Genomic DNA, 26,820 nt, shown 5'->3' with positions numbered 1-26,820 from the left:
CAGGAGAGGTCTGCTGCGCCGTGTGGGTCAGCTCCGGGGCAGGCAGGGATCGAACTCGCACTGAAGCGGCTGTGGCCAGCTTGCGGTGCTGTGTCCTAACCTGCTGCGCCACTAGGGAGGGCCTGAAGTGAACATTTCTAATTTGCACAAAGTCCAGTTCATCAACCATTTGTTAGGATTAGTGTCGGGTCTGCCTGTCTGAGGAATCTCGCTCAACCCTCATCTGGACGTGTGCAGGGGGCTTAGTGCCAGTCCCGGGCAGCGGCCGAGTGTACCCCGGCTTCTGGAGCCTGAAGGTCTGGGCTGGACCCTCAGCTCTGCCACGGTTCATGTTTGGGCCTCCGTTGCCCCATCCGTAAAATGGGGACTGTGAGGCCCACGGACGAGCGGCACAGGTGACCTGCTTGATGGGGCTTAGAGTGGTCTTTTTCTTTTCACTGTTGAGCGCCTTGGCGGGCATCTCCCAGAGGCTGGACAGTCACTTTAGAGGACATGAGCCCCCAGCGGCTGGCCCCCCACCCGATCCTCAGGCCAAGCGGGTCCCCGCCCCCGGCCTCTGCCAGCACAACGCCTCCAGGCCGGCCCAGCCCGTTGACAGACAAGGGGACGGGGCGGCTCAGAGTCCCGCACACCCGCCTGCACCCCGCCCACACGCCCCAGCCACCCACAGAGCATAAGCGCCACCCCTTGTGTGCTGTGTTTCAGTGGGGACACCGTACTACATGTCACCCGAGCGCATCCACGAGAACGGCTATAACTTCAAGTCGGACATCTGGTCTCTGGGCTGTTTGCTGTACGAGGTGAGCGTCGCCCAGCTCGCGGCATTTGCGGGGTGCGCGTGGCAGGCTCCCTGCGGGGTCCAGCTCTGCCTGGTGTCTGCCTGTAGCCTCCGTACATTGGGGTCCTGTCCTTCCCCAACAAAACAGCGTGGCGGGCGGGCGCCGTGGGGTGCACGCGTGGGCATGGCGGGGCTATTTGGGTGGAGAATGAAGCCCCTGGTGTGGCCCAGACTTAGTCAGAAGGACCTGAGGGGGGCCCAGCTCAGCCCCAAAGGAGCCCACAGCATCTGCATGTCCCCGGGTGCACCAGTGGCCCAGAGCGTCACGTGGGGCACAGCAGTGGCCCAGAGTGTCACCCAAGGGCACACCCAGTGTCACCTGGGGGCACACCCAGAGCGCCACTTGGGGCACACCAGGGAAGGCGCTCGGCGTGGGGCTGTTGCATCAGGCTCCAGTCTGGCCACCCTGTCCTCCAGCCGGCCGACCCAGCTGGCCTGTCTCCCACCTCCGGCCGTGAGGCTCCTGCACTGCACGTTTCCCTTTTCTCTCTGGCCGGTGGGAAGCTCCTGTGCCGGTGAGGAGCCCATTCCCCTGCCTGTGAGGACGCTGGCCCTTATTTTCCATGCTGCAGAGGGGCTTCCGTAAGCCGAATCCTGCGTCTGTGAGCCCTGAGGGTCCCCAAATGTAAACAGACACACAGGCAACCAGGGGCTGACAGGCAGGCGCCCTCCCCAGGGCCAGCCGGGAGGATGGCAGCCGGCTCCCTGCGCTGTGCCAAGCTGCTGACCCCGCCCAGCCTTTGTCTCTGCTCCTGGAGGCAGATTCAGCCTGGATGGCCCGTGGCGCCCACCTCGGGAGCTTCTGACTCAGGCAGCCCCCCGAGTCCTGGTCTTGGGCCCCGAAACACATGACTGACGAGCCAGCACCAGTATTAGTGGCCCCCCCAGCATGGGGCACAGCTCAGCTGAGTTGATTTATTTGCTGGCTGCATGTAAGCCCACCAGGGAGGTCGTAGCAGTGGGCAGGCATGAAATCAAGCGATTGAGTCCCAGGGGCACTGACGTTGGGGCAGCGGCCCCTGGGCTGACCCGGGGGCCCCACCAGTCAGGGACAAGGCCCGTGGGGTGGGCCGGTGCCGCGGCACGTGACGGCAGCGGGTACCAGGCTGCCGCAGGCCTCTGCCACATCCAGCCCTGCCAGCCTGCACACGGGTGTTTTCCCAGCATATGGGGTGGCGATGGGCAGCCGCATCTGAGCATGGGCAACGCCCCCGCAGACACGGCCCACGGCCCGCAGTGTCTCTGGGTCCGCCAAGCTGAAGCCCCGACAGGGGGCTCCGCACCCACACACCCACCACACACCCACCACTGAGGATTCAGTGGGTGGCCGGGGCCCCGGGGCAGCCCTCCCCTCCCCTCGCCCCCACGGGAAACCCCACAAGCTCTGCATTCGTTCTGTGGCCGCTGTAACTAATCCCCCAGGGCCCATGACTTCATGCAACCCCCAGCCATTCTCTGTGGCTCTGGAGCCAGAAGTCCAGCGTCAGCTCGCCGCGCCAAGTCCTGCATGGGGACGAAAGCTGAAGCTGGGCCGGTTCCCAGCGGCCCAGCTGGGCCTGCAGGGCCTGGGGGGCGCCATTTCCCTGCCTTTCCAGTGGAGATGGAAAGGCAGCAGAGGCACCTTCGCTCCTGACCCCTTCCTGTGTCGCCCTTTGACACACCCCCTGGCCCCCTTAGAAGGACACACAGGGCTGTACGTGGGGCCCACCTGGTCACCCCGACCTGAGGACCCCTAATTCAGTCACGCCTGTCCAGCCCACCTGGTACAAGGTGACGCCTCCCCAGCCCCAGGGTCACTATGTGGGTGCCTCTGGGGGCCATTTATGCAGCCCAGCACACCTCCTTCACCGGATGTCCACGGAGGGCCTCCTTGAGGTCACCTACAAGCCGATGTTGATCCACAGCGCTAGTGGGGAGCTGCCTCAGAGCGCTGCCCCGGCCGTGCCCCGCAGGGCTAGGGTCCAGTGGGCCCCTCAAAGAGGTCGAGGTCAGGGGAAACAAGCCAGACACACTCCACTGCTGGGAGCAGCTGGGCCCTACATGTGGGGGTGAGTCACGAGGACGGCACCAGGCTGGACTCAGCTGACTAGGAGGGGATGGAGGCTCAGCAGGTGGAAAGACTCCCAGGGAATCGCAGCCCCGGCGTGCTGGCTGACCTCAAAGCTACCGTCCAGAGTCAGGCCCCACCCAAAGCAGGGCCTTCCCTGCCCCCAGCCCTGGGATAGGCGTGACCAGGACCCTGGCGGGGAAGGAGCCGTGAGCCCCGGGGTGGGGGAGGGCCGGCTGCGAGGGCCACTCTGGTGCCCCGGGCCCAGCCGAGCAGCCCAGGCTTGGCCGTGTGGGAAGGCCTGGGGCTTTGTTTTCATTTCCCAGCACGCACTGTGGAGGCGCCGGCAGGCTGCTGGCATGCTGCAGGATTTATTTATTTACATGGGAACTCAGCTCTGAGCAAGGAGGGGCCTGCCACAGCAGCCTCAGGCCAGCGGGGCAGGAGAGCAGGCGGACAGACCAGGGGTCAGCTGAGCCTGGTCCGACTCCCACTCTGGAATTCTGGCTTGGGCCAGAGAGCAGAATGGCCGGATGCCCCCAGTCCTGGGGAGACGCCGCAGGCCATGGCTGGGTGGTGTGCCCTGGGTTTGCCCTGCACCCCAGCAGGTGCTTGGGAGGCACTGGGTGACGCCATGGGTGCCAGAGGCCCCTGCGGAGGTCAGAGGCGGCGGCTGTCCCTTCTGAAGTCAGCTGCCCCTTCTCCCCTGGACAGCTCAGATCGCGCACTAGCCCGGCCCTCGGACTGCCCCCAGCGCATGGCACCCTGATAGGAGGGGGAAGAGCCCCGTGCCTGAGGCTGTAGCCCCCCATGGGGAGAACTTACCCTTGGGGTAACTGTTCTACTCCCAGCCTCTCCAGCAGCCTGAGGCCCACCACAAGCGGTGCCCTGGGGGTGGGGGCAGGCAGCGGGAGGGGAGCCCGAGGACACCCCGAGGACCTGCAGCTGGGGGTGGAGCCAGCAGCAAGTGGGCAGGGCCGCGCAGGGCAGGCCGGGAGGCTCCTCCGTGGCTGCTGCCCACCTGCTCAGAAAGCCGTCCTGAGCCAGGTGGGTGGGTGCCCCGGAGCGGGAGAGGGCGAAGGGTGTGGTGGGTTCGGGGCCTGTCTGCCACCAGGTTCCGGGGCCTTTGGCGCCCGGCACAGCTCTGGCTGTGGGGTCGGATGAGACTGGCGTGTTCCAAGGGCCAACCGGCTCCTCTCCAGGGCTCGACACACGGAAGCCAGCATTAGCAGGGCCACTATTCAAACATCCTGTCCACTCACTCCGAACAGAGCAGCTTTCCTGGAAAACCCGCCTGAATCCACCAACCATGACTTAGGAGGGCACCGAGCTGCCCCAGTGACCACCTGGGTGTCCCCGCCGTCCGCCGCTGTGCCAGCAGGTGTCCTTTAGACGCCTCCATTAGCCTGGGCACGAGGCTGTCATTTAACGATGGGGTTTGTGTGGCTCCAGGCCGCTCCGCACACTGGTGGTCAAGCCGGCTCTGGCCCTGCTGACAGGTCCTCGATGGCCCGGCCTCCCCCCACGTGCCAGAACCACCCTCCCCCCGCCACATGTGCCAGGACCATCCCCGCGTGCCACAACCACCCGCCGCAGCCCACCTGCTAGGGCAGGTGTCCAGCCCAACTGGGCCCTTCCCAGCCCTCCTCAGTGGGGCTGACCTGGCCTCAGGGGAGACCGGAAGCTCTCTGGCACCTGAGCCCCGAGGCCCCGCCCTGGGCGGACACCTGCATCTGGGTCAGGGAAAGCCCCGGTCTCCAGGCCACACCCTGCCGTCCCCCCAAAGACCATCTGAAAGACCAAATTCTGAAGCCTGCCTGGATGCTTCTGAGGGGCTCAGGCCCTGCCCGTGTGGTCCCCCAAAACCATCCATGGGGGTGAACAGAAGACGGGCACCCAGGAGACAAGCTGATGAGCTGCCGCACATGCAAACCTGGGACACTGGGGCCCCCGCGGCTGGCTGCCCAGGAGCCTCTGGCGGGGGGTGGTCCGGGCGGCCATGCTCCTCAAAGGCGCCCGGACCCAGCCGACAGGCAGACGGGGCCTGCAGCTCGGTGGGCAGGAGGGCGGGCGGCGGGCGGCACGGTGACAAGCAGCAGTTGAATCCCATTGTGGATTAAGCAGCAGATGAGGCTGCGGATCAGCCCCCAACTCCCCACACACCCCCATACCTCCTGTAAAGACACCCTGAACCCCTCCCTGAACGCTGGGGTAGGGAGTCTGGGCGATCTCCAGGAGGGGGAGGCCCATTCATCCCCCATTTGGGAGACGACCCCCTGGGGCCACCACCGCAGTTCCCTAGCTCCTGCCTGGTGGTGCCCCAGGAGCGGGCCCACCTTTGGGGGGGGAGGGGCATACAGGGGCAGCTGGGTGGGTGCCCTGGCCTCAGGGGAAATGGCCTCCTGGCTCGCCAGGCCCCACGCCGGCCTGCAGGGGTCTCCCATCTTACGGAAGAGCAGGGGCCAAAGGCTGGACACGCAGCCAGAGTGCTCCCCTAGCACACCCCTGAAGTGGGGGTCCTGGGCCCCGGGATGGGGCAAGTGCCCATCCCCTGCAGTGAGGGACTGGCAAGGTCCGTGAGACACAAAGCCAAACACGAAATGCCCCTCCCCCCACCCCCCAGCTTCCTGCCATCCTCCAGCTGGAACTGCCTGTGGAATATGGGGGAGGGGCGGGGGGTGCCAGGGAAGCCGCTGGGGTCTGTGCCTGCCCCTGGGGCCCACGCCCACCCCCCCCATGCTGCCTTCGAAGTCGTCACTGACACCCCATCCACTCCTGCTTCTATGACAAGGATCGCGTTGAAACTAACACTTTTTAAAAAATCATTTACTTTTGCATACAAGAACTGGGAGGATTCATGAGACAGTGAGCAGCAGAACAGACGGATATACTGAGATACACTGCGGTGGGCGGGTCAGGCGAGGTCTGCTGCGCCCTGTGGGTCCCTCCCTGGCCGGGATCGAACTCGTGCTGCAGCGGCTGCAGGACAGCTTCAGTGCCGCGCTCTAACCTGTTGTGCCACCAGGGAGGGCCAGAAACTGCCACTTTGTTTTGAACTCCGGCTCCCTCGGGGTCTGGGGACATGCTGCTGGGAGGGCCGGAGGACTCGCCCCATCTTGAGTGTCCCTCTGCCCGGCCTCCAGCTGCAAACTCACCTCTCACCCCCTCTGCAGATGGCCGCTCTCCAGAGCCCCTTCTACGGTGACAAAATGAACCTCTTCTCCCTGTGCCAGAAGATCGAGCAGTGCGACTACCCGCCCCTGCCCGGGGAGCATTACTCCGAGAAGGTGAGTTGGCTGCCACGGGCCCAGGCCTGCCAGTCTGGATGCTGGTGGACACAGCACAGCGTGGCCATGGGCGGGGCCCCTTCACGGGGCTCGTGGGGTCCCTGAGCTGTCCTGAGGCCGGTCCCTCATCCATGGTACGCGGTGAGCCAGCGCCCACGGTCAGTGTAAGGGCTGAGGCAGCTCCTGTGAGACACCGCCTGGCCCTGCCCCCCAGTAACATTTCACCCCAGGTCACCTGACCAGGCATCAGCTGTTCTCGCTGTCCAGTCAGAGCTCCGGTGCTGCCGGTGGAGAGCTCCCTGGGCCGCTTCCCCGCCCGCACTGAAGCTGGCAGAGCCGGGCGCCTGGGAGGACATCACCTCGCTGTGCCAGTTTCCCATGTCTGCAAGGGAACGTGGTCTCTGCCTCAGGGACACAAAGCTCACATGACTGAGGCCACGTCGACCCCCAGCCCAGGCTGTCCCCCCCCAGCTAGCGAGGCCGCTCCCAGGGCCCGCACGTGCCTGGCGCTCACCCACCACCGGCAGCGTTTCCGAGCTGCGTCTGGGGCGTTGGGTGCCGGAGTCCTCGGCGCACCTTGCCCATTAATGACATCACCTCTTATTCGCCTTTTCCGTTTCTGAACAATTCTCAAGCTGCACTTAACTGCCAGCCGCATCGGCTGCTTGACTCACTGTGGTCAAGGCCCGCCACAGATGCTGGCGCTCCATGTGGGGGGTTCTGAGCGAGATCTCAGCAGCAGGGTCCCCCATCAGCAGCACATGGCGATTTTATAAGGAAAAAGTGCAGACGAGAAGTGGGCAAAGGCTGCAACATCGCGAGGGCGGCTCAGTAGGAAAGATGCTGGTACAGATGCAGGCAGGCAACGGTAGGCTACGAGCGGTGTCCTGCCAGGACAAGGGGCACCCTGTGTAGTGCTCTTTGGGGGGCTTCGTTCATGTGTAACATTCCAGCGCTTTGCGGTCAGGTTGTGCCAGTTTTTTATAAAGACAGATAATCCTTTCTGACCTCACCTCTGCGTCTGCAAACTTCCATCTCTGGGTTTGATCCTCCCTACCCCTCCTGGCTTTTGATCATGTGACATCGTCATGCTCACGTTTCCCCTCTAAGCTGCCATCAACACCCACCTTTCCCTGCGCTGTAAGGAGCCGGGAGCTCTGGGCATCTGTTGCAAGCTCAGCTGCCCCTACCCAGCTCCCCGGTGGCTGGACAGTGGACACTGTAGGGCCGTGCTGGTCGGAGAGGATGCTTATAGCAGGAAGCCGAGCTTGGCCCCTCCACCTGAACCCCGACAGCGTATAGGAGCCCTGGGGCCCCACGTGACCCCCCAGCCTCCCCAGCCTCCCTGCACTTGGCCGCAGGGGCCACCTGTGCCCCCAGTGCAGGACCTCCCCTGTGCCCGCTGGGGCTTCTGACCCACCCTGACCCTGCCAGGTCCCAGCAGCAGGTATTTAAATAAAAAAAACCTGCAGTGAGCCCAGTGATGCAAGTTAAGATGTGGGCTTTTTAAGGTCATTATTTTAATTACCATTAAAATAATTGGCACTCTGGCTATCAGAAGGGAGGTGATCAGAGGCCCAGGGTGCCCCTCCCCCACCCCAGGCTGGCGCTGCCTTGAGCGTCTGTATAATTAAAAGCTCCGTCTTTCGGAGCACAATAAAGAGGCCAGGGGGTGGGCAGGCTGCAGTCCTGCTGCATGTTAATGCATTTATTATGATCAATAAGCCCTTGCCTCAGTGCAGTCCTCTGGTCTAGGCATCTGCTGACTGACAGCAGACATACTCGCTCGCATACGCCCAGTAGTGTAGGCAGTTGAAAGTTCAGAGTTACTTGCAGGCGATGACTCTCGGGGCCTCGAGGTAGAGTCTTTGGGAGCAGATGGGCCCAGGCTGGCCGAACCCCCTCATCTTCCAGTGGCTGTGGGGGTACGCTGAGCTCGTGCAGGGAAGTGCTGGGCCGGCCTCCTCCAGGCTGCTTCAAGACCCCAAACCTTTCTCTCCTCTGCAGCTGCGGGAACTGGTCAGTATGTGCATCTACCCAGACCCGGACCAGAGACCCGACATCGGCTACGTGCACCAGGTCGCCAAGCAGATGCATGTGTGGAATTCGGGCACCTGAGGGCTGCTCGAGCTTTAGTGTCTTCTCCCAAGTGGCCACCCGGTAGCCTAGATCAAGAGACCAGAGGGGTGGGGGCATCACAGCGGATGAGGAATGCAGAATGCCTGGGGGAGGGGGCCCACTCCGCTGGCCAGTTACTGGCTTGTCCTTTCTTTCAGTTGTCGGGACAGTCTCAGCAGGGGTGGCCCAGGAGCCCCGTGTCCCCACCCGCCCCCACCCTCCCAACCCTCGTTTCTGGATTGCAATGTGAATCTTTTGGAGAATCCCTTCAGTGGGCAAAGGCTTCTACTAACAGACTTGCAGGAGACCAGTTTGTGGCGAGCCTCTGCAAACGGTTAGCAGCAGTTTAGCTCTTAGAATCTTCTCAGACCTTCAAGCTGTGCGCTTCACTTTACTCTGTTGTATAACGATAACATGGAACTTATTTTTTAAAGTACAGCGGAGATTGTCCTACTATTTTTATCTACATGTGTAACTTGATGAAGGACGATGAGGATCAGCTTCTGACATAAAAGCTTCTGCGAGGGAGGCGCAGAACTGGAAAGCCGCCTTTTCCGTGTCGCTGGCTCAGCCCCCTCCCAACCCAGACACCCACCAGGCTCCCCCGTGTGGGAGCTGGCAGTTCATCTCCCATCAGTGTTAAGCCTTTCTTGGGAGGGAAGGCAGCGTGGGATACAAAAAAAATTTCAGGACTTTGCCCTCGGGTAGTTCTCGCCACAAATTCTGGTTCAGCAACTCCTGGTGTGACCCGGGGCTAGTCTCTTAGCCTTTCCTAGTCTTAGTTTCCTCATCTAGTATCTACCTTCAGGGTTGCTGACAGAATTTGAATAAAATACCCAAGTTATCTCATACGTGGTAGGTGACCCAAAAATGGTAGCCACGCACCCCTCACATCTGCAGTCTGTGGACCACTTTAGTCAACACAACTGTACTATGTGTAGAGAACCAGAAATGTGCTCATGTATTGCTTGTTCCCAAGTAGGATTAACTGTGAAAGCTAACTTATAAATGTGAACTTCAAGGAAAACTCAAGCTCTGAAGGAATAGTTGGAGTTTTTTTTTTTTTATACTCAAGTTAATCCTCCAGTGGTCTAAGCTGTCTCACTGACTTGGTGACATTCAGCCTCAGGCTGGCTCCCGCCTGCTCCATGGGTGTCCCCGTCAGGGGCGCTGGCATCTGCTCTGGGGGTAAAGGACTCAGGCTGGGCCCTGCTGTTTCCACCTGTGATCTTGGTTCTACTGTAACACTGTTGGGTTTGAGATTTTCTTCAGATGCAACCTTTGCTTTGTACTTGTTCTCCATGTTTAAATAAAGTGGGGTCAGAGGGTTACTCCAATGAGTGGCTATGATTCATGGACGGTTTTAAAACATTCACATGGCAGCACCATTTCTTGAGGCGCCTTAAAAATTTTTCTCAGGCCCCAGACATTCTGAGTAATCCTGGAATTTTCTTAAGCTCCCCAGATAATTTTGATAATCATCCGCCAAGTTGCTGCCTAAATAATTCCATTGTTCTCCCTGCCCGGCTCCTGGCCAGCGTAAGAAGGGCAGCTGGCCCATTCTTAAGATGGGGTGCTGAGCCTGCTCTCCTAGCCCCCCAGCCCCAGTGTCTCCCCAGGGGGTGACTGTCTCTTGGTTGGTCCCAGACAGACTGTTTGCAGGTGTCCCGCTCCCGGGGCCTCCACTGTGGTCGCGCCTCCCTGGGCAGGATCAGCGGGCCAGCTCTCCACATACCTCACCTAACACTGCACGAGTTCTGCCTGCCAGCACATAGGATTTCAACCACACGCCAGGCTTGAGTGCTCGTGACACGGTCACGTCCAAGTTGTTTCAAAAGTTAAGCAAGTCCCAAGCACTCCTGGGGCTCAACGAAGCTGGCCCAAGTGGAGTTCAAGGGCTGCGAGGAGCCCAGAGCAAACTGCCCGCTCAGCTGCCCTGCCCTGGGGTTGGAGGGAGCTGTGCTCGGGCAGCCGCGATGGGGCCGTCTCACCTGTCCTACTTGGCTGCCGAGGTCGGGGCTGCCCAGCAGCCGAAACAGGGCCACGCCTGCACCGCCTGAGCAAGGAGAGGGGCAGAGTGCGCCTCTGAAAACTCAGACCCACCTGGCTTCCTGCAACAGACGGCTGTCTGCTTTCAGGGGGCTGTGCTCATGCACCCCCACCCGAAGGCGGCTACAGGTGGGGAGGGATCACTTCTTGACCAGGAGGCCAGGGACACAGGCTCAGTGTCCAGAAACCCGCAGGGCCCGAGATCAGCCACTCAGTCTGGTTTACGTTTTTTATTGAGTCTCAGCAGATACGGGAGCCCCCAAGACCTGTGTGCCTTCAGGAGCAGCCGCCCTCACCGCGCCCTCAGGACGTGTCCATGGTTTGGACTGTCTCTTCTAGCACCTCGATCTCCAGGGGAGTGACCTTCTCGGTGAGGGTGGCAGTGGTCCCTTTCTCACACCTGTACCGGCCAAACCTAGAGAAAGACACGCGGTTAGGCCCGTCAGGGAACCCTGGCCCTCCCCGTTCCCAGCCCTGCCGCCATGGGGGGCTTGACAGCCAAGGTGTCCCCTCTCGGGACACAGACAGGTACCCGGCAGGCACAGTGCACGTTAGGGCCAGGGACACCTGGGACACGGCCACCCCACAGATGCCAGGAAACACCGGTGGTGTCCCTCCACCTTTGGCCTCTTCACTGTGGGGTGCTGGCGCCTGGCTTCAGGGGCACATCGGGTGGGCTTCCACCTTAAGCCACAGACGCTCGCAAAATGGCTGCAGTGGACTGAGAGCCAAGGAGCCAACAGGAGAGTCAAGGTCAGGGCCATACAGGGGCCAGGCATGCGACACACCTGTCCAGGCTCTGCCCCACCTTGACTGTCCACTGGAAAAGGCCCCTCATGCAGGCAGGGCCCCCATCAGTCACTGGCAGAAGATTCAGTGCGTGGACACTGCTGCAAGGCCAGCTGGCCCACACCTTTCACACGCCACAACAAGTTGTTACAATTAACTTCTGTTCTGCGTGTTTAGACTCCACAGACAGGCTCAGGGCCCACGGAGGCTGAGAGCTGTGGCCATGCTCTCTGGACACGGACTGTGCAGAGCACGGCTTCCTGCGAGCTACAAACCCCACTTCCCAGGGCTCAGCGTGGTGTCCAGAATCCTCACCTGGGACACTGTACGCTCTACACAGAGCGTAACCACCTCCTCACCCCCATCAAGCTTTCAGCTTAGACGGGCTCAAGTTATGCCGCATCTTACAAATAACGAGAGAAGCAGGCCATGCAGGAGTACTTGGCTCCCACTTTCAGGGAGCTCATCGGAGCTGCATCCCCCACATCTCCAGGCCTGACAGGTGCTTCCCTGACTCAAAAGGCCCAGGGACTTACAGGACCCAAGTGATCACCTAGTCCTGCGCTATCATTTCAAAGTCAAGGGAGAGGTAACAGCCCCGAGTCACCACTCCGGCAAACACTCCCCATCCCCAAGCCACGTGCTCTGCAGCTGGGAGCACCTACCCTGGCAAGAACACCCCGAGTTTCCGCAGTGCTGAGTACCCACTGCAGCTGACACCCGTGGGTCAGTATTCCGACTCTCCCGTGAGTTTCTGGCTCTGGAATTCGTGCACATGGAGCGGGTGCCAAGCAAGCATTCCAGAGGTGCTAGCCGTTAGCCAGCTGGGGCTGGGTGGGAAGTGGCAGTTTCAGGTCAGACGAATGGGCTGGGAGCAGAGGCAGAGCCGCGGCGGGGCAAGCGCCACAGCAGCAGCAGCAGCTCAGCCGACGGCTGCCCTGAGTAGGAAAGCAGCCAGTTCTCCCCAGCCCCGAGGGCCTCGTCCCCACGCCACGCCAGACACTTGGTGCCGCTCGGCAGAACCATGGCTGGCTCCGGGGCAGAGCGTGGGGTGAGGTCCACGGCTGACCTCTGGAGAACAGTGGCCAGAGGCTGTAACCTGAGGCGCGTCTGGAAAATGCACCTTCTCGTGGAGTTCACGGTTCTCTTCAGAGACCAGAGGAAGGACAGCAGGCAATTCAAGCCTCCCTCTCAGCGCCCGGCCCAGCGCGCTCGTCCCCACGCCACCCCATCAGCATTTTACAAGGCACTTTCTACACCCGACAGCCGCCCGCACCGGACAGCAGAGGCTGACCTAGAGGTCTGGTGTGTGAGGCAGGCGGGGAGACTGACCATGGGAAGGAATTAAGCAAACCCTGCCCGGGCGCCAGGGAGCTACCACGGGTGCCAAGGAAGCCAGGGACATGAGGAAGGCCGTCTCCACTCACCTGGTGCCCTTCTTGTTGGGCACGGAGTATGGACGGAGAAAGTCCAGCTTGGCCTTACTGATGACACAGAGGTCGATGTTACTTCCAGACCCCAGGTCGTTGAAGATGCCAGCTGCGATGGCGTCGCTCACCAGCTGCTTGGCTTCCTCCTCCTGAGAAAAAGAATGGCCACAATCACGCCCACTGCCGAGCCGGGGGCCTCAAGCACGCCCACGAGCCGCAGGAAAACCACCTGTGAGGGCCAGCGTTCTTTTCCACCCCCTTTTCATCGATAAAGGCCTCAAAGTATCTCCTTGATTTGCCCGAAGTTTCCCAGCTGCTAAGTGGGGGACCAGGTTTTCACACCTTTTAGTTGCGTGTCCCCCCACCCCTGCAACATGCTGCTTCGCGCCAGCCGCCACACCTGAGGACCAGGACCACAGTTTACATATAAAACTGGGTCACTGAACTTCTCAGGAAGGGTTACGCAGTGAACCCTTTAAGCTGTGTGCATGCATAACCCTTGTCACAACTACGGAGTGTGAAACAGCCGCAGACAGTGCCGCGGCACAGGGCTGGGCCGTGCACCAATGAAACTCAACGGCCAGTGGGCTGTGGGCTGCATGTGGCCCACAGCTAACGTCTGACTAAGAACATCCAACAAGGGTTGGAACCTCCTTCCTGCTATCACGGAGGGAAAACCAGCACCGAACACACAGTGGTTCTAAAGAAAATGCTGACTGAGCCAGGGAGGGACCTCTCGCCGAGAGCGCGTGGCCGCCCGCCCTTACGCCTACAGGCTCATCGAGACGATTCTTTCTTTGAATCACGCTCTTTTCTACTTGTTTAAGAAGCAAGCGGACTCCCTAATGTCGGTGAAACCTGGACTGACTAATGTCTGTCCGAGAGCGCCTGGCACATGCTGCCCCTGGGCTGGGCTGCCACGGAGGGAGGAGGGAGCAAGGGGGAGCGGGCTGCAGGGCCAGTCTGAGCAGCCCCGAGTCCAGGGGCACAGTCAGTTCAACGGTCTGCTGACGGCGCGGGGATCACGGAGGCGGCGCCGGGGGAACACTGCGTGGGGAGGGCTAAGGGCAGGACTGAGGAACACCAAGTCACGCCCCCAATTAACAAGGGCAAAAACAAACCATCTTGAACCCGTCTCTAATCTACGTCTCTGCTGCACCCATGCATGAACACAAACATACACCTGAATTAAAGAATCAACCAAGTAACACCTTTTCAGGACCCCCACCACCACCACCCCCCACCCCCAAGCGCCAGCCCGAGCCCCTCGGGGGACAGGTCTGCTGCTTGGCCCTGGGAGGCTCCTGCTCCGGGCCGCCTAAGCCAGGAGGGGATTCCAGGGACATGGGCGCCCTCTACAGACGCAGAGCCAGAAGTGGGAGCCCCAGCAACCCAGAGCAGGAAGCTGGGGGGGATTCCAGTGTTTACCCCAGGCTTTCCCACTTGCTAAGTGGCATTTATGCTGGTTATTCTCTTGTAATGTGCAGCCCTGTGAGAACACATTCAACAGGACCCTCTACTCAGAAGTTCCCTTCAGGCATCCCCACGTCTGGGACCAGGAGCTTTAAGATGGCTGCTGCTGTGCCCAGACAGCCACCCTGCCCGACTCCACCTGCAACCTCACTCCATCCTGCCAGGAGTGCACCCCTCCGAGGCCCCTCTCAGCCCTGACCTGGCCTTCCACCTCTGCCTTTCCGTGCCCTCAGCTTCACTGGTTCGCCCCCACTGCGCTGTTACCACTGCTTTTGTTATCACTGCTGCTGGTGCCTGGGGCCAGCAAACGGCACCTAGTGGGGGTCACAAATCCTGCTGGCAGCACTAGAACTGAAGATTTAAAAATACTCAAATTATCTCTGGGAACAAAGATGGGGCAATTCTGAAGAGAAAGCCAAATCACATATCACATACGCAAAGTGAGGCGCGCACATCTATTATCCATCAGTTAGATCGGACACCCGGGCGCCAGAATGCTGACGGCGCGGACAGGGGCTGAGTCGTCCTCTGTTTTGCAAATAGCCTGTAATGGAGTAGGTGAACTTCGAAAACTTAAAAATGTGCAAGTCTTGAAATGGATTATGTATAGCTTGACTTACTCATAAAATTATCATGTGTGTTGTTATTTAAGTGACACAAGACTTTAAAAAACTGGGCAAATGCAACTTTTATGCCTTTTCCTCCCTAATTCCTCCAGAAAGAAAATAGCTCTACCCACCCCCCACCCCTCCCCCCCACCCCCGGGCACAGGACTGAAGAGCTCGCCAGACAGGAAGGACCGCACTACTGAGCACCCACTGTATGCAGCCAGACAGTGACGCCGTGTGATGATCATAGTTAGCGCTGCCCCTAACCACCTCGTGAGGCTGGCCCGTCAGGAGCTGTGGCTGAAAGTCAATGACTCACCCCAGGCCACAAAGCCAGTGGACAGTAAAGGATCCTCTGGGCACGGCCAGAACGCTGCGGCACCAAGCAGCTCCCCCGTAACCCATCTCAGCCATGGAGACCCATCTCAGGACCATGGAGAGCAGTTCCCTGATTCAGGGACAGTCACCCCCCAACCAAGGGCTATCTCAAAACCTGGACAAGTCTAACACAAGAAAGACAGGCCGACCAGCGGCTCCTCTGACAATCTTCTGAAGGTCATTTCGAGGCAGGGGAGGGAGGAGCAGTGATTTTCCCAAATACCTGAGCACCAGATACCTACTTCTAATATATCAGAGATCGACACTAAAGCCCAAGAGCTCATTTCACAATACCTCACTCCCGCACCCCAATCCCGAGGACACAAACCGGGAAGGACTATCACGGCTCTACTGTCTGCACACCGCTTATGCAGTTCCCGTCGCCCACAACATCTGGGACACTTGCTGTGCTCCCGAATGTTTTATATGTGGCGATGGTCCCTTACGCCAGTAGTTCCACACCCAGAATTCTAGCGCATATGCAAATATGCTACTGGGCATACTCATACTGTGTTTTCTTTATAGTGGAATTTCATAATTAAACAACTCTTTTCTTTAACACGTGCTACCAAATATTTAAGAAAAACTATAAACTGAAACAAGAGGTGGTGAAAACACCACATTTTTATGTTTCTGGCCCACACAAAGTGCAGAAAGCACTGCTTCTCTCTTTAAGATTCACACTTCATGAGGGATTGCTGGAAGATGCAGAGACCTGAGCTGTGAGCAGCATTTGCCTGGGGAAAGCTGCCACAGTGGGCTGTGGCCAGAGTCCTGCAAAGCCTGTGACCCCAGCTGGTCAGGCCCAGGTGCAAAGCTCTCTCCTGCTGCAGCAGCCAGCGTCCTCCCGCCAGCTGCTCGTGGGTTTATGTAACTTAGTCACAAGGGAGCTTCAAGCCAGTATGTAGACGGACTTGGCATCTCATCCGGACCAGAAAAATGGCCCCCCAAGCGGATGGCAGCTTCTTTTCACTTTGAGATACTCAGCCTGATGAACAATGAACAGTCAGGAGGGGAACCCAGGCTCAAGGTCACCTGGGCAGAGTGACTAGGTTTGAATCCTCAGTTTCCTACTTACTGCTGTGCAACCTTGGGCAAGCCACTTGACCTCTCTGAGTCATTCACCCTTTCTATGACACAGTGATGGTAAATAAGATTATCACAGACTGCCGCAAGAATTAGTAATCAAACACAGAAAGCATGTGTGCACTGTAGGGTCTGCCCATAGCTGCACTTACTAAACGGAAATGTATTTAAGAAGGCGAGCTGGAGGACTCGGAGAGGAGCAGCTGATTCTCAGTAGTGACTACTGTGCAAAACCGCAGGCTAGGAGGCGGCCACACAAACCTGCTGACAAACCCTCACCCCCATGCCATGGAGAAGTTCCTCTAATAATTAATCCAAGCAACAAGCACACTCCCTAAAAGTTCAGAGAATATAAAAGGGGCACTTCCTGCTTTATGGCTACAAAGCCCAAACTAACTGGGAATATCAGCCCCCCGGGCCACCCCTGCTTCTTAAATGAGATTACAATAAGAGTGATGTACTGTGCGCGAGCAGCCGTGACAAGCAGCACTTTATAGAGCTATCTGTTTGTCTCCATCACTGCGCGCGCAATGTGTCCCCCGACTCCAATGTGCAGCTCCATTTACCGCCACATGACAAATGGGCAGCACTTGTAAAAGGCACAAAGAGGTCCACGTCGGCCATGTAATGGTCACCACAGCTGCACCCGAGTGCTTGAGGGGACAAAACAGACCCCCAAGTTCATTAAACTGACCAGTAATGGATCTTTCAAAAAGTGCCTTAGGAATCGTACCGAAAAGGCTAAAATAAATAACTCAGCATGGAAGGCTAATCTGAAATGGTGTTTGATAAATTATTTATAACACAGGCGATTGTCTGCATTTAATATTGGAGCTACTAGTAGCATCTTTAAAAGATGATTTATGTGTTGTAATGCTATTAAACTTTATATTGGCCCACTGCTAGCTATAAAGTCTGCTGAGATTTAGAGAATGAGTTTTAAACTGTCACTGCAACATCATAGGAGATGGAGACTGTATTAAATCTTTACTTTAAACCTGTTATCTAGAGAGTTGCATTTTGTAGACACTCACAAACTGATAGATTACCTCAGCATCCACTGTGGTGCAGGTCCAAAATAGTACCGCAAAGAAACTTTTCCACATTATTCTTGTCTATAGCTACAATTGAATTTCTCTTCTCACTTAAGTGATTTTTAGATTGGGAACGTCACCAGGGTAACGTGCAGGTGCCCCTGCCAACAGGCACCCTGGACAGCGCAACATCAAATTAGTACTCTTTCAATAAACCCTCCACACGCGACCTTGGTTACGCATACTGAGCAGCTTTATTTATGGCAGGGGCAGGCATTCTACGCATCTGACTGGGAACCTAACAGATTATTTTAGATATGGCTTTGGAATGTGAAACTACATGGAGATGGCAAGTCATCTGCAATAACCAATTTGTAACTAAAAAAAAATTAAGAGGCTAAAAAGGAATAAAATTGGTTATTTGCTGAAAAATAGATTTCATTTACTGACCAAGGCCCCAGCATTCAGGAGGGGTTGAGAAGGAGTCAGCCTTCTTCTAGCAAGAGTGGCGCTCACCTGGCAGCAGGTTAGGGGCACACAGGGGCAGCCCCTGCCCGGCCCACTAGCCCACAAGAGCCTGGAGCGGCAGCTCTCAGCCTCTGTGTGGGGGAACAGGGATGTGGGTGGCATCATCAGTGACACTCACACAACTTCCTCAAATCTACTCGCGCTGAGGTGGAACTGGCCTGGTGCGTTCAGAGTGCGCATCTAGCCACTGGGAGCTTAAGAACTGACTCACTCGCAATTCACCTAGGAAAATCTGCGTTTCCTTTCCTGGAAGCTTGGTGCGATGAGGCCGTGGCCTCTCAGAAGAGGCTGGAGCAGCCCGGACCCACACCCCACAGTTCCTGGCTGGACAACCACAGACGGCAGCATAGACTGCAAGTGCTCAGTTTTACCAAGATATGGCCCCCCCACAGCTGGCCCAGCCCCGCTAGGGATCCGGGGCAAGAGCGCTCCCAGGCCGCTTAAGAAGGGGTTCAGACCTGGTGCTGTGCGGTGGCCATGGTCTGCTGAGGAGCGGACGGAGTCTCTGGTACAGCTGAAGGAGTCATTCATGGCTAACGTTGAATAAAATCTGAACAGCTCGAACAAGTGTCTAAAGTGGTCCTGCCAAAAGCAGAGTGCTGCCTCACCAGTCACAGTCGTAGGGGCTCAACGCAGCCACACATTTTTACAGTGGGAAGGGTTAGTTTTCTTCAGACTGGGTTGTGCCACAAAAAGCAAAGGTGTTGGAGCTTTGTTTTCAGTGTGAGCTGTTTGAGTGGGCAGGGGCTGCTGTGTGAGCCCCGGGGCCATCAGGTGCCAGGGCCGCGGCTGAGCATGCCTGCGTGGACATGAGACGAGCGTCTAAGTCTCGACAGCGCTGCTGCTCCTCTCATCACGCTTTGGAGCCTGGTTTCAGGGCAATGCAAATGACAAAGGACAAGGGGAGTGGGGAGTGACTGCAGGGCTTTCGGAAGGTGGAAACAGGTGTTCAGGGTGCAAGGGATCACCCACCCATCACTGCCCACACAGCCTGTCCCAAATCACTGAAGGGTGTACAAGTCCAGGCACAACTTGGGGGGTGGGGGCAGGGGTGGCAGCGACACAACCACAGAGGTCAGAGGATGATGTCCCAGAGCACCATGGGAGGGGCGCAAGCCCCCAAGATCTGCTCAGTGATGAGCACAGGTGTCTCCACGTCACAGCATCCCCTCGGTCAAGGCCTGTGGGGAAAAACAAGGATAAGGATGTCCCTAACACAAGGATTCTGCAAACAGTTACTAGCAGGTTGTAGAGTGGAAGAAAGAGGCAAATGTGTGAGAACAAGGTCGTCTGCCACAGAGTTTGACCGAACACCTACGTTACCACCTGATCTGCGTGAAGTGCCCTTGCCTGGAGAGAAACAGGGCTCTAGAGAGCGTGGCTAGTGCACTCAGGGCACGTCCCGTGTGCCATGCAAGTGAGGGCCTGTGCCAAGTTAGCGCCTGGCATCACGAAAGCCTAAGCCTTCCCACTGGTGAGCAAGGGAATTCTGGATTCTGTGACAGCAAATAAAAGGAAAAACACCTAAGCTTCCGGAGGGGAAAGGACCAAGAGACACGGGAGCAGACCAGACTGCCTCGCAAAGAGGAGCCGCGCACGTTTGTGCACACGAGTGTCTACCTGCAAGGCTGCGCTGACTCAGATGTAATCAGAAAACTAACGAGAGACTGAGAGATAGGCTCAACCACTCTCCAAATGAAAACCAAGCCGCCCAGGTAGTAATAAGATCTTGGTAATATTTCTTTCCCCATAAAACACTTGGTCAGTGCTAACTCTGCTTACAAACTCCTGAGCTGCTAGAAGTAGCACCCAAAACTGGGCTGGGGGGGTGGGGAGATGAAAGGAATCTGCTCTTCTGGTCACAGCAACTATAAAAAGAGCCTCGTGCACAGTGAGCCGCTCCCAGCGTGGAGGAGGACATGCACTGCAAAGTGAGCGGCGCGTGGGGAGGCCCCGTGAGATGAGAACCGCGGTCCTGCTGCCAACCTCAGAAGGATCAGGATGACATGGAAGAGGATCCGGGAAGGACTGCCACATCCTTGTTCAGGGATCTTAAAGATGGCCATAAAAGAAGCAAATTCCAAATGATGGCAACTTCCTGGAAAAACTGTTCAGGCCCACTTGGATAGCAGGCAATTTACTAAACCCCCAGACTGCGCTCCAGGCATTGATCACAGGAGATGAAACCGCGCAGGGGACGTGCCGAGGGGGCGCGAGCGGGTAGGCGCACGCAGCTGAGACGAGCGGACAGGTGGCCTGCGGTCCCCGGGGGCAGGGAAGAAAGCCCGGCCAAGCTTCCTGACACCCCAACCAGAGCCCTGCCAGGAGTAAAGCTGCGAGGTAGAAAGGTGACAGGTAACAGGTCGGTGTGGCTAAGCCCCAGAGAGCCAGCCCTCTGAGCTGGGCAGTGGAAAATCTTAAGATTGCAAATGATGTAGTCAGAGCTGTGCTTTCCGAAGCTGCAGCATGGAAGGAGCAGGGGAGAGAGGCGAAAGGCAGGGTGAGGAGAGCAGGTGAGTACAAGAAACCTGATGAGAGATGGGCCCGCAGGGAGGAGCACCAGGAGGGCGGGGATGGGGGTGGCAGCAGGAACACAGGAGAGGGGACCCAGAGGTGCCCCGGCACCTCCAGTATCAGTCATGAGCACTGACCTAACTCGGAACACACAGCAATCACAGAAAGGCCGTTTGTAACTTCCTGGCAGCTTTTTTGGTGCACCGATGGGAGATAATGATCAACTTAATTATATATTCCAGACACCAGTAAGCTTCTTCAGTGGGCACTCGAAAGGGTGTCACCACAAAGGGCAAGAAAAAGGTAGTCACTGAAAGAATACTGAGCATGTTCTCAAAGTAGGAATTCACCTAGACTCGTGCATGCCATGTCAGTGCTGGCAGGGCCCTCGAAGTGTGTCTGGGATGTGGCAGAGTGTGAGGGACTGGTTAACTCTGGGGCAAGGGGTGAGGGGAGGAAGAGAAAGCAACTCTAGGAAGAAGCATGGCCATGAGGGCCTGGCCACGTGCCTGGTGTGAGAGAAAGTGAGGAGGAAGGAGAAGCGGACAGGCGCAGCAAGCAGACGAGCAGAGGGCTGCTACTGTCAGCTCCTATCCAGGACGACGCTGCTGGGACCCCAGACTTCACATAAACTCTCTAAATGTGGGGCTCCTCGGGGACTGGGGGACCTTGCAAAGGGACAGCCGGAACTTATGGACATCCGTACCGTACTGATCACAGTGACCGGCGGGGTGGAAGGCAGAGGAAGTAAGAGAATGACGACGACTCAGAGACTCAGGCATAAATTGAGTCCTGTCACCTACAAGCTGCGCGACCCTGATGGAAAGTCACTCCACACTCCAAGTCCCAATTTCCTCACCTGCAAGAGGGGCTGAAAGCCACCACACTGCTAAGTCAGCCAGGAGGACTGAAGCAGCCTGGAGTCCAGAGCTGCAGGGCAGGTGACCCCCATGGGAGACTGCCCTCCTCACTGCTCACCAACACTGTTAAATTAAGGAGGCAACACCTAGTGAACTGCCAGCGAAGTCCAGGTGCAATTAACTCAGTGCTGTTGCTCTCTCAACCCTTTTTAAAGCAAATCAATTATGAAGGTGCACACAATACTGCAGCTCAAATGCAAAGGATGCTGTAAGACGTGTGTTCACGTGCGCGTACAGAATTTACTGTCAAGTCAGTAAGAAATGTTCTAAGCAGCACGTATTTATTGTGTTTCACTAGAAACTATTCTAAGGGCAGCAGAGAACGTACATTCGCTGCATGCAGGCTCCACGCCAAGTGCACTGTTCATGTGCTTTTGCAAATAACCCCATTGAAGGCTGACACAAATGCTCGTTACAAATGCAGAAACCCAAGGCTCAAAAATGACAGTGACTAACACGGAGACGCAGGCCCAGCGGAACTGGAAGGGCAGAGTCATCGCCCTTTCTAACTCCACAGCCCATGTTCTTCCATTCAAGACAACGGAAGCGCCAAGCAGCCTCCACACGGAGATGATGCTTGCCTAGTCCTCAGATGGAACTGAGAAATCACGGGATGGGGGGAGGTGTTTTATTTTTAAAGTAATTCACTGCTAAAATTCTTCAAAGTTCCTAACCCATCATCCCATCATTTATCTGCTTTGTTATATCTGGTAAAATCAGAAGTCCTCAAATACAGAAGCTACACCCATGAAATCCCAAGGCAAAGGTATCAAACTCACTGTTCAGTGCAACATTCAGATGTTTACATGTCCAAGCCCATGTATAAGAGATCTAGCAGTGACCTGGTTACTTGTTGACCACTGTGTGTGTCAATAAAAGAAAAACTGCATTAATGTAATTTGCCCATCAGGCCAGTTGTTACTTGTAAAACTTAACTGAAACTGACCAAGAAAAGACAAGAGCCTTTACATGTTCTCTTAAAATTTGGGGGCGAGCAGTCAGAGGATGGAGCAGACTCCATGCATGTCTGAAGCATAATGTACAAACACGGTCCTCCTCCCCAGGCCTTAAAGTACTGAAGCCTATGTCACAACTGAGCTATGTTCTAGAAACTGGAGCTTCAGGGGACACGCGAGAGGCACTCCGCGCCAGAGGCGGCCTCTTCACAGCGCACACAGGCATTTCCCATCACGCCAGTCTTTATTCTCCTAGCGTCCATCTATGGCCCAGTTCAATTTACCTGAGTTAAAAGAAACCAATGCATTTGTCACGGCATCAAAGTGAATGAGTCCTTAAATCTTTTTCATATTCCGTTATCAACGCAGTTCCAATCTGAGTAAGGCTATGCTCCACCTCACAACGGGTCACGAGAACTGTGACTGTGACTGTTCTACGAATGGTTCTCACTGCAAATATTCTCCAAAACTTATACGCCTAGGTGGAATTTTAAGATATCTATTTAGCACAACTTGTGATCTTTTTTTATTTTTGTTTCTGCTCAATTTCGGCGTAAGGGGAGAGTAGTATAAATTACCTCACTAAAATGCACAAGTAATATTCCCTCTTACAGCTGAAACTTTACCTTCCTGAGGTATGCTGCTGGGGTCTCATTACAGCAGGTAATCTCACATTCCGCCATGCGCCACACACTGCACACCGCGTCTCCCAATTACACCGCAATGGAAATCTCAAAGGACATCTGAACAGCCTACACAGCTCTGCACCCACTGCTGAAGCACGGCCGCCTCTAATGGAACGTGGCAGTTTTCTCAACTAAATATTCACATGCAGGGACGGGGATGCTCACCCCACAGTGAAGAGCAGGTATGATGACTTGGGAATGACCACCCAGACGACTTTAGACACTGTCTGGAGCACTGCCAAATACATCCGGCCATCTAAACTTCTGGGGTTACACCACAAAGAGGAAGTTAGGGCAGGCGCCCAGAAGCCTTTGTACCTGACACCCTCTGTCTGGATGGTCTCCTCTCCTCTCGTCAGTCTTGCTGTCCCACCCTTGCTCAAACCCCAAGAGAAAAAAATTCGCGTGAGGTATCTCGTGTAAATCCTGTATCAGGCCATCGAAAGCCCCCCCCAACATAGAGACTCCCCATCAATTCCTCTTCCGTGCACCTCTATGGCCCACTTACACGTACCATTCTTGTATTTTCCACACCATGCTTTCTCAACAGTTGCCCGTGGGCCTGCGCGGCCCACCAGGTGGGAACCGTCACTAAGAAAGGGGCCACGTCTACAAGCAGGCGCGGAGCTCGCCGTCCATCTGGGGTGGCCAAATCAGGGTAAGTGGGCTCCCGCCACCCTTCCCATGTGTGAACGGCCACACCTGCACCCGGTTTACAAGGCTTCCAAGGTGACTCCAGGCCAGCAGAGATGTTCTTCCAGTGGTGTCAGTACCAAGAAGCTTCTGGCTTCTTTGTCCACCACCTTCTGCCTTCGGTCTTAAAAGTTTTCGAGAAAACCCCACCGCACCCTTCTTCTTTTAAGCCTTCCTAGCAGCAGAAGGTATCCAGGGTATGTTTGTTCTTACCATTATCATTTGGCTATTTTGGGAACTGTTTTTACTTCTGCAAGCAAAACTTACAGCTCATGATCAGGACAGGCTGTGATGCAAAAAAATAACTGTCATCTTCATAGTAATGGTTTTGAAATATCTCATCTAAGCCAACTTTATTCTCATGCCTCTTAAGAATTGCCAATCCCTTCAAATATTGGCAGTTCCGTTTATTCAGATCTTCTGATATACAAAATTTGCTGACTTTTCCCCCCTTGAGTTGATACAGATATATGAAAACTGTGAAGCTTTTTTTGGCTAGAAATGAAACTTCTCTGTCTGCACAAATTATAGGGGCATTTTAAATTACCATATGCTTTAGATCAGGAGGTAAAAACAGTACAGCAGTCCGTAAAAATTTCCTACCCATGAAAGCTGACAATTAATTCACTGAAACACAGTTCCATCCCCTTGCAGGTAGTATTCCCCCTTAATGTCTAAATGCCCTATATTAACAAGTTTATATTTTTGTTTTGTTCATTCACATGTACATGTAAACAGACATAGGCACCATTTAAATATTTAGCCCTAAATGTTATTTTAAACTTAATTTTTTTCACAGCTAACTGATACAAGATGAAAGAGAAGAAATTCCTAAAATTCTTCATCACACGTCAGTGTAAGCGAGCGACTGTGCACTGCTTAGCTGCTTTGCACACCCACAGGCCCACCCCTCCCCCTTTCTGATATCGCACAGCACACAACTATAATAAACCATGTTAATATTTCATACCACTGTGAAATATGCTGGAGTATCAATTCAACATCTGCTGTCTTTAGGGTCCAGGAGTCCCGCAGAGACACTTTCAATTTGTAATTGAGTTCTATGCTGAATTAATCAGCAGTTTATCTTTTTTACTAAAATAACGTCTCTACCAGTAACCCAGATTTACATTAACAATTTATGCCAAATTACCTGCCAAGGCAAAACTTATAAGATTCTAAGACACCATCCAGTAGTCCTATATTTCATTCCTTCTATTTCTCTAACCTAAATACAACAGAAGTGGAACTCCATTGTTCAAGAGCTTGCAAGCCTCTCACACAGAAAGAGCTCTTGCATTTGTGACACACAGCCTCACATTGGACAGTGAAACTCATGGAGTTTCCCCTCTTCCTGGAAAGCCACTATCTAGTAAGTGTTTATCCTTCCAAATTTTGAACAAATAGGTATTGGTAAGTAACAAGAGCTTTTTTTCCCCCTGCTTTTCCCAAAGAGCTATGCCATTTCAAATCTTGGCTTGAGTAGCAGAAAAAGAAAACCAGAAAAGGGAGTTTCTTTTAGGGCCTTGAATTACGCACACAAGGCCTGAGTTAGCAAAGGCTGTTTCAATTTAATGAAATAAAGAAGTCCATTTTTCCTTAGATATGTAGGATTTTTTAAAAAGATTTACTTATTTATGCATACAGAACTGGGGTACAGGCCAGAGGTGCAGGGGCAGTGAAAGGATTCACCAGAGACAAAGTGGGGAGCAGTGGGTGAGACAGGAGAGGTCTGCTGCACCACGTGGGTCACCTCCTGGGCTGGGGATTGAACTCTGAACACTGAAGCGGTTGTGGCTAGCTTGCAGTGCTGCATTTTAACCTGCTGCACCACCAGGGAGGGCCTTGATGCAGGATATTTTACCAGCAATAATATCTTCCTTTGAATTCTGCCCATGGAGTTAAAAGACAATGGACACTTCGTCTAGTCAACACTATGCCTGCATGAGGCACTCGCCTCCCTCTACTAGAGTCTCTGGTCACAAGACTTTCATTCTGTTTGTTGGGTCTTTGACACAGGTGCAGCAAGCAATACACTTTGTGAAATATGTCTCCTATATGGTGTCTCTTCCCCTACATTTTAGTTATAGGAAATATGTAAAGTGAAACATTTCAAATAAAACACCTGCTCCAAACAAATGCATCATAAATAATTACCTATTTACCACAGAGTAAAATAATCCCTTCTTTTCAATCTACTTCACCCCATCAATATAAGGGATGTCTACCATCGTGCAGAATAGCATCTTTCAATACCACTTGCGGGTTACACCACCAAGGGCAACACCTTGCGTTCAGCGTGGAACCAGTAAAGCACCTGCCAACTGATTACATTCTGATCATGCATGGCAGTGGAATTCAGTGCTTACAGAGCTAGATGGGTGTGGGAAAATTTTTTCACTGAAATGTTTTTGGTGAAAAATCCCCAAAGAATCCCCAAAGTCAGTACTTATGCCAGTATGCCATTTGTAGTTCTCTACTCCCCAAAGGGTTAGAAATCAGGGCCTTCAAGACTTTACATGGTAGATTCTCAAATTCGAGAGACCTGGTACCCACAGGAACCCATTCCCAGCTCACTAGAGATTCTGAGGACTACACTTTTCCTCCTTCATCTCCTCCCCTCTCACCCCCTTTTATTTCCTGAAACTAAATGGGAAAAGTAAATTTCCTTCACCCTTTCCCCAGACATCCGCTTTGCACTTCAACACGACAGACAAGGGTGGAAATGGTGACCATCCACCACCACTAACTGGGCTCTGGAGAAACAGAGACAGGAAGACAAGGACTTGGCCAGACCAGTGGGCTTCTAAGTGGCACTTCTATCTAACAAGATGAACAAATCCTAGAAAATCAAAGGGAGAGAAAATCAAAGGGAGAGAAGCAATTACTTCCAAAATCCCAAACTTTGTTTGACAGGGAGCAAAGTCCAGCTCTTACATCTGCCCATCCTACAGAGCACCACGCCCGAAAACGAGAGCAAGAAAACCCAAGGGAGCAGGCTCAATGCCAGAAGACCATTCCTGGCTCTCCAAAGCCGGCCCAGTCATAGTTTCAAATGCAAGGGAATAAACTCACTTTTTAAAGGGGGTACAACTCAAATTACCTAGTGCTGGTGAGAAGTTTTACAATATCCAGTATCTCCTCATGATCACCTACCTACTCCCACGATTTAATGACAATGCTCCAAATCACCTGATGAGCTGTATCAGCAACCTCAATATCTGCTCATTTCTAAAATTCTTTATGTTTATTCTCAGTAATGACTGAGAATAATTCTCTACAGGGCCCCAGGGCCCTGGGTTCCAGCATCTCTAAAACCTAGGGCTTTATAATAAATACAACCAAAGAGAAAACTGAGAAAAATTAATACATTTTTTGATCCAACA

At 55.0% G+C, this 26,820-nt stretch overlaps 2 protein-coding genes across 2 annotated transcripts in view; one reads left to right on the top strand and one right to left on the bottom strand.

Moving 5' to 3' along the window:
• The window catches only part of NEK6 (NIMA-related kinase 6), a 54,029-nt gene extending 44,408 nt beyond the window's left edge, over nt 1-9,621 (top strand). The window contains exons 8-10 of the mRNA XM_012721212.1: nt 679-800; nt 6,059-6,172; nt 8,180-9,621. Coding sequence (XP_012576666.1) covers nt 679-800; nt 6,059-6,172; nt 8,180-8,290 — 347 coding nt within the window. The 3' untranslated portion in view covers nt 8,291-9,621. The remainder of the gene's footprint in view (nt 1-678; nt 801-6,058; nt 6,173-8,179) is intronic.
• A 933-nt stretch (nt 9,622-10,554) lies between these two features.
• The window catches only part of PSMB7 (proteasome (prosome, macropain) subunit, beta type, 7), a 50,905-nt gene continuing 34,639 nt past the window's right edge, over nt 10,555-26,820 (bottom strand). The window contains exons 7-8 of the mRNA XM_004677353.2: nt 12,556-12,707; nt 10,555-10,754 (exon numbers count right to left, since the gene is read on the bottom strand). Of these exons, the coding sequence (XP_004677410.1) occupies nt 10,643-10,754; nt 12,556-12,707 (264 nt within the window). The 3' untranslated portion in view covers nt 10,555-10,642. The remainder of the gene's footprint in view (nt 10,755-12,555; nt 12,708-26,820) is intronic.

This window comes from Condylura cristata, unplaced genomic scaffold, assembly GCF_000260355.1.
Source record: "Condylura cristata isolate star-nosed mole 26May11 unplaced genomic scaffold, ConCri1.0 scaffold00006, whole genome shotgun sequence".
NCBI lineage: Eukaryota > Metazoa > Chordata > Mammalia > Eulipotyphla > Talpidae > Condylura > Condylura cristata.
This window is presented reverse-complemented; position numbering and strand designations above follow the sequence as displayed.